The 10,235-nt window shown below is 28.3% G+C and overlaps 3 protein-coding genes across 3 annotated transcripts; 2 read left to right on the top strand and 1 right to left on the bottom strand.

Moving 5' to 3' along the window:
• Positions 1–2,950: 2,950 nt before the first annotated feature.
• Positions 2,951–3,391, top strand: BN7_5682 (uncharacterized protein; the record flags this gene model as incomplete). The annotated part of the gene is made up of 1 exon (XM_011273750.1): positions 2,951–3,391. The coding sequence occupies one exon, from the start codon at positions 2,951–2,953 to the stop codon at positions 3,389–3,391; it is 441 nt and encodes a 146-aa protein (XP_011272052.1).
• Positions 3,392–6,469: 3,078 nt separating this feature from the next.
• On the bottom strand, positions 6,470–7,162 carry BN7_5683 (Aspartyl/asparaginyl beta-hydroxylase; the record flags this gene model as incomplete). Its single annotated transcript, XM_011273751.1, has 1 exon — positions 6,470–7,162. One exon carries the CDS (start codon positions 7,160–7,162, stop codon positions 6,470–6,472), a length of 693 nt encoding a protein of 230 aa, XP_011272053.1.
• A 982-nt stretch (positions 7,163–8,144) lies between these two features.
• BN7_5684 (LLM class flavin-dependent oxidoreductase) lies at positions 8,145–9,740 on the top strand (the record flags this gene model as incomplete). Its single annotated transcript, XM_011273752.1, has 1 exon — positions 8,145–9,740. The coding sequence occupies one exon, from the start codon at positions 8,145–8,147 to the stop codon at positions 9,738–9,740; it is 1,596 nt and encodes a 531-aa protein (XP_011272054.1).
• Positions 9,741–10,235: the final 495 nt, after the last annotated feature.

The following is a 10,235-nucleotide window of genomic DNA, read 5'->3' on the forward strand; positions in this document are numbered from 1 at the left end:
AATTGCACAGTTGTTCTGATCAATAGTTAAGAGGACCTCTAGACTTACATTAATATTAGTAACTTTAAATGATTGATTATGTTTACTAGATAGTATCATGTTTCATCTATAAATGTTAAATAATATACGCTGGTTTTGATACATGGGAATTTTGATCTTGATGTTTAACAATATTAAAGTCAAATTCTATAGTCATTCTATATATTTGTGTCATGATATATGATATTTTGAAGAATAAAATGTTGTAGTCATTGATCTATAATTATAACTTCTGATCACAAAATCGATTTACTAGATAGTTATGAAATTCAAATTAGCCGCTGTGTTAACTACGCATATATAAAGAGGAGAAATTCCCAATATTTTCACCAGACTTTTAACAATAATATATATATTCAATTTATACCTTTTAATCATAAATTAGAACGTTGATAATTACCAAATAAAGTCTTACCATGTATATGGATAACTTTTGTAATATAATTGATTAAATATTCACTATAGACATATAATGTTTCATCATTGATGTTAGAATATATGCTGGTTTTGATATGGAAAGATTGAGATCTTGATGTTTATTAATTCAAGTCAAATTCCATTGAGAAATCAAATTACAATTTAAATTAATCACTTGATACTGCTGTAGTACTACAATCTTTATCATGTTCTGAATGGATAACTACGTATCATCCAGAAGATATTGTACTAGTGCAATATATTAGTAATTTTCCCTACTAGTATATGTTTACAATTTCTTTCTTTAAATTAGCCGCCATGAAAAAAAAATTATATAAACAGAAGAAATTCCTTTTAATTTTCAAATTCTTTTCCATTCTTAAAAGTTTCATATTTATCGATTATCAAAGCTATGATCATTATCTGGTCACTTTTTGATAAAGATTTTTCTCTTAAATGGACGAATTTCAATTTCAATTAAAATTTCTCTTTCAGTTGGTTTAAAGTTTGCCCTTATGTTAAATCTGTATCTTAATTAGTTGTTTTGCGCAATTTGGGTAAGTATACTACAATCTTGATTGATTAATGATTAGATTAAAATGATCCAGAATGCCTGATTCTTAAACTCATTAGATCAATAAACATGTTGAATATGGACTATATATATGATTTGTTTTTGTTGATACCATTCGCAATTCAATCTATATATTCAATATATCATTATCATTAATGGAATAGTTGTTAATGTAGCTCTACTTGATGGATTGAGTATTGATTTTCAATTAAGTTTCTTTATTGTAATGTAAGCCCTATTAAGTTAACTTGAGATGCAGTTGATTTATTTATCTTGATTGATCTTTATTTTTATGATTGATTAACATTGAAAGCAGCCATTTGAAATTTGATACGTTGTACATAGCTTAATATGAAAATTGTTTAGGTGTCTACGTATCGCTATTATATCTACAATATTGTAATTTAGTTACACATGAAAAAAGTGAAAATTATTCGGGTGAATATTGCTCCCGAGTAGTTCCGGTCCCGATAGTATTCATCAGGAGTAAGTTTTGTTGATAATTAGGACATTAGGTACTACTATTATAAGTCAATAAACACTAGTGATTATGTATAGGATTGATTTTGACTTCAAATAATTAAACTAGTGTATACATCAATCAACTTAATTAATCTTTTGAAATCAAGATAGATATCTAAATATAGCTTACTTCAATTTCAATTTTAAACTTTGCCGCCGTGGATCTTAACTATATAAAAATCTCCAAAATTCCTGATTTTTTGAACAATCTTCTATACGTTATTAGTACTATATAATTACAAATCCTTTGATTCATCATATCTATGTTAAAAGTGATGTTTTTAAATTCCACACTCATATAAAAAATCAAAACTTTTGAATTAAGCTTCAAGAACTATTCACTCCAGCAGTCTTTCACAATATGTGATCATGTCTTTTAAATTTTACCAGCTAGCAGGAGTCCACACTCTTATACTTTGATGTTTTAAAGAATAAAGTTTACACATCTTTTATTCATATTATTAAAAGTTATATTAATGTACAGATTGATATTCTACATAGAAACTTATAATGATTTTAAACATTAATCATTTGTTCTTGTTAGAAAATCATGATTTATTATTCATTCAAATTATACATTTGTAGATTCAACTGATTAACTTACATATAAGATACATTTTAAATTACTATTGATCACATCTTTAACCAAATGGTTCAAACTATCAATATATTAATCAAATTGAGTTTCACAAACTCTGGAACATGACCAGCTACTATATATTGATTTTCTCAATTGTAGATCCTATATATTGAAATATTGTGACACCAGATGAACTATTTGCTTGAGGGTATATGAATTTTTGAAAGCTGAAAAGTCATAGTTTTGTTCATCAGAAATTTATAAACACCTTGAGTGTTTGAACTTCAATGGAAAGATAATGATCACAAGCAAAATAAACTCATTGACGTTTCAAGTGTGAATTCAAAGATCAAAGATTGACATTAGTATACCAGATAAGAAAGTATCATTCTGAAATGTATAATCATCAGATCTAGATCATATTTGTGAATCCCAGTTAATTATAATCGGCCAACCGTGCTTGATTTTTCACCAATATCCTTTTAATTTTTTTGAGCTCGGTGACCAGCTCGTTGTAATCAAAATCTAATGCCTTAAAATTTTGAGCCGGACTAATGTTTTTATGATGTTGATATAATTCATAAGGATTCAATTGTGGTATTGTATCCACTTTTATAAACCACTGTCATCTAAGGGGGAAAGACTCTCGGGTTTTTATGGAATTAAATATATATTTATAGTAAGGATTTACCCGGGATTTCCGGGACCCAAGAATTATTGTAAAAACTGAGTATTGTTTTTAGCTTTGCAGCCAAGCTTCACTTCTTAAAACTACTGTATCACTTGTTAGTGAACATATCGTGACATACTTTATCAAAATGAGCATTGAGACTATAGGTTCTCCATTCAAAAGAGACAACAAGAAAGCTAGAGAATTTTACAAGAACTTAAAAGCAGTGTTATTAGGTATAACAATCATTACACTAATATCCTTAGGGCTAATAAATCTATTTGAATTGCCAAATGACTCAAATAAAAACAAAGTTTCGCAACTTCAAGATGCTTTAGAGACCTACAAGCCTGAAAATCTGCAAATTGGTGAATATGCTGATATAGGCGCTACATTATCAACAGATTGGAAGGTTTTTCTAGGAGTAGCTAGTGTTGCGCTCTATTGTTTTCTTGGTGCTGGTTTCATAGGAAAAAAAATTACTTTAGGATTGGCAAGATGGACTGATTATGTACTCGGTGCAGTATTTGTGTCTGAAGCTGTTGGTATGATATCATACGGTGCTTACTATGTATGGCTGTATTGGTGAAGCTCTAAAAAGACTGTTTCAGTGTCGATTATGTTTTAATGAAGTTACTATTTTGGTTTTTTGGAAAAGAATTTCAGGTATAAAAATTATTTTTTTGCTTAATGCTAATTGCTTCTACTTAAAATTGCTCCTGTTTTGAAATGGCTTTAGAATGGTTGATAACTACTAATAAGATCTTTAGGTCTGTGATTCATTCAATTTAAATGTTGATTTTTGGTACATAAGCATAGTACATTCATTTTAATTGTTTGTAGTTAATTAATTTGACGTTTTGAAATTTAGCCGCTGTTAAATCTCCAAAAAAATTATAAATATAGCAAAATCCCCCTGAATTCCTGAATTTTTATCGATATGTTTTATTAATATATAGAAAGCTTCAAATTGTTCATGTATCTTTAATATTGTTCATGGTTTATAGTTCTTTGTTCATTGGTTATAGTTCTTTGATCATTGGTTATGGCTAATATAATATGATGAATTATTCATATTATGAAATTTTGTCAGCTCTTAAGTTAAAAAGGTTTTTGAAGAATAACAGCTTCATATGATTGATTGATATTAATGTAATCATCTGTATATAAATGAATGTTATAATATATGTTGGTTTTGTTATAGAAAGTTGAGCTTATTGATCACAAAATGAGTGAAACTCTTTAAAGAAATCAAATTACATTTCAAGACACTTGAGTCTGTAATGCTACAATCTTTATCGTTTAATCTTTATATCATGTTTTGAAAGGATAATTAAGTTATTTTCCAGAAAATAATTAATGTAGTCATACTACTAAATTATATATAAGTACAAGTCTATGAATTCAAAATTTCAGATTAGCGGCCGTGAAAAAAAATATAATATAAACTCAAAGAAACTCCCTTTAATTTTTTCAATATTTCCTCAGCTTAAAAAACTTTCATATTAGTTAACATGATGATGTTGGCGTTTTTTGGTCAACAAAATTTCTTTGGAAATCATATCACAGAATCTACTCGGATTAATGTTTTAGTACAAGATTGGAGGTTTCTTGCCAGGTATTTTGACCATTATTCTCTAAATTTGTGGGCGCCTTTAATTTTTGAATCATGTTTTGTATAATTTGGGCAAGTATGCTATAATCTTAATAGATTAATCGTTAATAATTGATCCATTACCTGAATTTTTAAACTCATGATATCAATGAATAAACAAGTTGATTATAAACTATATATGATTTGTTCTTGTTAACATTGTTTACAATTCAATCTATATATAAAATCATCATCTTATTTTAAATTACTTGTTGATGTAGTTTAACGATAATGTTTTCAAAGGCTCCTTACATGATCTCATTCATTTAAAGTTATCTTTCTTTTTGTTTCTATATCAAATATTGTTCTGTTACAACTTAAGCATTGACTTTACTAAATTTCTTTATAGAACTGTTATACAAAATTTCGCCTAATTTATATTCCCGGGGAAAAAACAATATAAATAGAGATCGATTTGCCCCCTTTAATTCCCAAAGCTTTTTTTGATGTTATAAAACTATATAAAAACTTTTTCTTTTAATTGCTTTTTTATTTATATTGATGATACCGTCTGTTCTGGTTAGTTCTTAAAATATTATAGTTCCATTTTTAGACATGGTTCTGTTTTATTCCAACTGTTTTCATTGATTGAATGTTTGGAAAATTTTGTTAAAGAATAATAACTCTATGTATGATTGATTAATAGATCAATGTTATCCTCTATATATGGATGTTATAAATACATGTTGATTTCAATATGGAATGATTGATCTTGATGTTAATAGTTCAGGTCAAATTCCATAAAAGAAATCAAATTACATTTGAAAATTAATATTTCGTAGATCTACAAGCTTTATCATCGAACTTTTGACAATATGAGTTGAATGGAAAAGTTATATAGTCGTATCGAATCTAAGTTTTTCGAATCGAATGAATTCGTACTTCACAATTTCAAATTAGCCGCCCTGTGAGAAATTATATAAACACAAAGAAATTCCCTTTAATTTTCCAATTATTCTTGTTTCTAAATTCTATCTTTGTTCAACCTCTCATATGTTTTACTGAAGAATCCATGAATGTTGTCTTTTTTTGGTTGCCTCTTCTAACTATATTTGACAGGTGTTTTGTCCATTGTATCTAGTTTTTTTTCTAATCTTAACAGTTTTTATCATGTTTCAAGTGGAACTTCAATTGAGTAAGTATATTATAATCTTGATTGATTAATGATTAATTGAATTGATCCATTATATGATTCTTTAAACTCATTGAGTCAATAAACATGTTGATTATAATCTATATATGATTTGTTCTTGTTGAAAAGACTTACATTACAATCTATATATACAATTATCTTTATTTTGGAAATCAATTGTTGATGTAGTTCATTGATCATTCTTTCATGAAGACTCTTTATTTAGTATAATGTCAAATGTCATATTGAGATTTGAATCTTCTTGTTAAAATTGAGTAACAATAATGAACATAATATCAAATACTCTCCCATGATGAAGATTACCGCCATACCATGATTACTTTGTGTTGTTACTTATCATAGAAATCACATGGAATATTTAATATCAGTCGCACTTAGTGCAGATCTCGAAAATTTAAAAATTATATAAATTGAGATCCGCCCCCCTTAATTTCAATTTTTGTTTCTTCTATGTTTTATAAAATTATAAACAATGCTACGTTTCTTTTGGTTATATCTCCATGAATGATTCCAATTTCAAATAATAGCTGTTGAACAGTCTAAAGACTTCATCCCTGAAAGTATTGAAGATACACCAGTATATTTAGAATTTAATTTATACTTCAAACAAATTATAATATTAATTTATAATGCATGTTGATTTTGATATGGAAGGATTGTGCTTGTTGATAACAAAATGAGTCAAATTCTATAAAAAAATCAAATATTACATTTTGAAATTTATTACATATATTGTAGATCTACAATCTTTATATAAATAATCATGTTTATCATAAGCTAAATAAATAAGCAATAAATCTCCAAATCCAATGAATAGCAAAAAAGGAATAAAATTTCATCAATATTATAATTGATAATTGTTAATTATTATTACCGCCAATTTGATCAATTTCTCCATCTTTAATAGCTTGATCAATAGGTGAAGGATTTGGTGTATTCGTTGAATCACCATTCCCATTCAATAAAGGTATATCTTCTTGTTCTTGTTCTAATTCATCATTCAGTGTATCATCATTTTCATTATCGAAACGATCATCATAAATTATTGGAGCATCTGAATCAATAACTGTATTTGGTTGATTTTCAATTTGGAAAGATTCTGGATCTGGACCTTGTTGATTCAAATCAATACCATTTAACTCCTTGGATTTGATAACAGAAGAATCATTTTCATCATTTGATCTGAAAATACCGTTTAATCTTGATTGTAGAGATTCAAATCTTTCTAATAAATTTAAAGATGGCAAAGTAATAAAATCACCAAAGATTGTCTTTTTTTCTTGTGAAACTTCTTGAAACCCAACAGAAGGTGGAATAGTATCAGCTAATTTTCTTAATAACTTATTCAATAATAACACAGTTCTATTATATTTTGATGAAGCCATCTTGAACGTAGTATAACTTAACCCACTGAAAACAACAACTAAACCTGAAAAGATGAATGATAATGCTAATAAAGGTAAGATGAATACAGAAGCAGCCGCTGAAACACCCATGAAAACAGCACCAAAAAATGCAAATGAAATGGTTTGTAACCCAAATGAAGATGACATTCTAATAAAAGATTTGAAGTTATCCAATGTTTTATTGATAAAACTTCTAATTTGTAATAATGTTCTATGATCAACTTGTTAGCCGCTATACTTATACTTGACACAAAACACAATTGATATCACTTACAAAAAAAAAGAACTGAAATAAGGATTCTCTGTTAATCTGTTGATGTAATGACTATGATTGTTCTCTTCTATTCTGAGTAGTGAGATCCAGTTCATTAACTTTGAAATGATGAGCTTTTAGGGATTTGGTTTTTTAGTAAAGGAAATTAAATTTGGGAATCCCTTGATTTTTATACATTTTGATAATTTCCGTATATGGGAATTTTCAAGATTTAAATTTGACGGTTTGAATCTGGATTTGTGAATTTGGATTAGAAACAATGACTTGTAATTCATGTAGCTGCTATATCTATTACAACCTGATGATCAGGATGCTGTATTTGTTTATGTATTAGTTCATTTTGTGGATTTTGTATAGTTTTGTAATCTGGGGTACTTTTGCGTTTTGAATAGATCTTGAAATTAAACCATTTTTCACCTGCTGTTTTTGGGAAACTAATATTACAGAAGCATTAAGAAATCACAGTATATCCTCCAATCATTCTCTTCTCTTTTCAAATCATCAACACTCTTTCAATTCAATTGTTAAATTGTTCAAATACATTATTTTGTATGGACAATTTCGCGTTTCGGTTTTTGGTGTAATAGAATTTTTGTTCCTGGGAAAGTTTCACTGACATTTTGTCTTCATGAGTATTCCAAAACCAATTAGACAAACATTGAATTGTTGGTTATTGATATCATGGGCTCGTTATTCGCCAATTGAGATCTCTTAAAGGTTATCTCTTGATAAAGTTGAAATTCTTGTACTTATTTTTCTGATGATTTTTGATATCTGCCCACCTCATAAAACTGTGGCATATTAGCTGATCGGATTCTATATAAATTCAAAATTATCCACCAAATTTGCCTCAAGATGACATGCACTGCTATAAATCACTCCACTGACTTTCATACAATGACAGAACCAACTCCAAAGAGGCAACAGACAACCAAACCAAAGAAAACATGGATCATTAATGCTTTTGAAAATGCAGCTTCAGGTCATCAATTCCCAGGTCAATGGAAATCACCAGAAGATCAATCAAAAAATTATAAAGACTTGGAATATTGGACTTCATTAGCCCAACTATTAGAAAAGGGGAAATTCCATAGTGTATTCATTGGTGATGCATTAACTATTTATGATGATTATAGAGGTTCAGAAACTGAATCTGGTCATAATTTAGCACCTGCTTTAACTTCTGGTTTAAATGTTCCAAAAAATGAACCAAGTGCTCCTGTTACTGCAATGGCTGCTGTCACTAAGAATTTAGGTTTTGGTTTAACTTTTAGTACTATAAGTGAACATCCTTATCATTTTGCAAGAAGATTAGCTACATTAGATCATTTAACAAAAGGTAGAATTGGATGGAATATTGTTTCAAGTTATTTGAATAGTACTGCAAGACAATTATTAAATGGTGGACCATTACCTGAACATGATGAAAGATATATCAAAACCGAGGAATATGTTCAAATTGTTTATAAATTATTACTATCAAGTTGGAGAGATGATGCTGTTGTTTATGATTTAAAACGTGAATTTTTCGCAGATCCTGATTTAGTTCGTGAAATTAATCATGTTGGGAAATATTTTAATGTTCCAGGTCCTGCTATTAATGAACCTATCCCACAAGGATTCCCATTAGTGATTCAAGCTGGTACTTCATCAAAGGGGAAATTATTTGCAGCTGAAAATGCAGAAGTTGTATTTGTTGGTGGAAGAAATTTAAAAATTCTGAAAAAATCAATTGCAGATATTAAATATTTAGCTGTAGAAAAATTTGGTAGAGATCCAAATCATATTAAATTTTTAACTCAAATTACTCCAATCTTGGGTAAAACACATGAAGAAGCCCAGGAAAAATTTGATGATATTTTAAAATATGTTGATTTAGAAGGTGCACAAGCTTTATTTGCCGGTTGGACTGGTATTGATTTAAGTGAATATGAATGGGATGAAGAATTGAAATACGTTAAATCAAATGGTATGAGATCTTTAGTTGATAATTTAACCAAAAATAATCCAGATTTAAAAGTTACAAGACGTTCACTTGCTCAAGATACTGCAATTGGTGGTTCAACAACTAAAGAATTCATTGGAACTCCACAAGAAGTTGCAGATACTTTAGAAGCATGGGTTGAAGAAACTGGATTGGATGGTTTCAATTTTGCATATGCAAGATGGCCAGGTACTTTTAAAGATATTGTTGAATTATTAATACCAGAATTACAAAAAAGAGGTGTTGCACAAACTGAATATTCAGTTAATGGTGGTACTTTTAGAGAAAATGTTTATGGTTTAAAAGGTCAAACTTATTTACCAAAAGATCATCCTTTTTATAAATTAAGATGGTCAAATGGGTTATCAAAAGATGAATTTGAACAAGAATTGAAAATTTTTCAAAAGGAAAGAGATGAAAAATATGAAAGAATCATTAAAGAATTGAAAGAAGAAGGTAAATTGTGAATATATATATATATATCAATAGATATACTTCTTTTATACCTATGTAGTCTTTCTCTATTCACTAATCTGAAGTATTTTAATATCAAATTTAGTAAATTTATACTATAAGTTTATTACTGCACCGGATATTAACGCCGATTATGTAATGGATTACTAAAATATTTAAATTCAAGATAAAACATCAATGTCAAAGGATTTTTATAAAAGTATTATAAACTCTCCAATTATTCAAATCTGAATTTATTGATATTAATTATTTTACTCCATTATTTTGGGTTTGAATTTTTGCTCTTTTCACAAACGACGGAGATTTTGTTTTTCTCCCAGCCAAAAAAAAAGGGTCTGTAGACCCAAAATATTGATTATATAATAAGGTAGACAAAATCAAGACCGTTTTTGAGTTTTTTTGTGGACTCGTTGGGAGTTTGGGCCTAGGTTTTTCAAAAATCAAATGGAGCCGGGTAAGCCTTCTCAAGAATACGAAGCTGTAGGTTC

This window comes from Wickerhamomyces ciferrii, contig 00227 (assembly GCF_000313485.1).
Source record: "Wickerhamomyces ciferrii WGS project CAIF00000000 data, strain NRRL Y-1031 F-60-10, contig 00227, whole genome shotgun sequence".
Taxonomy (NCBI): domain Eukaryota; kingdom Fungi; phylum Ascomycota; class Saccharomycetes; order Phaffomycetales; family Wickerhamomycetaceae; genus Hansenula; species Hansenula ciferrii.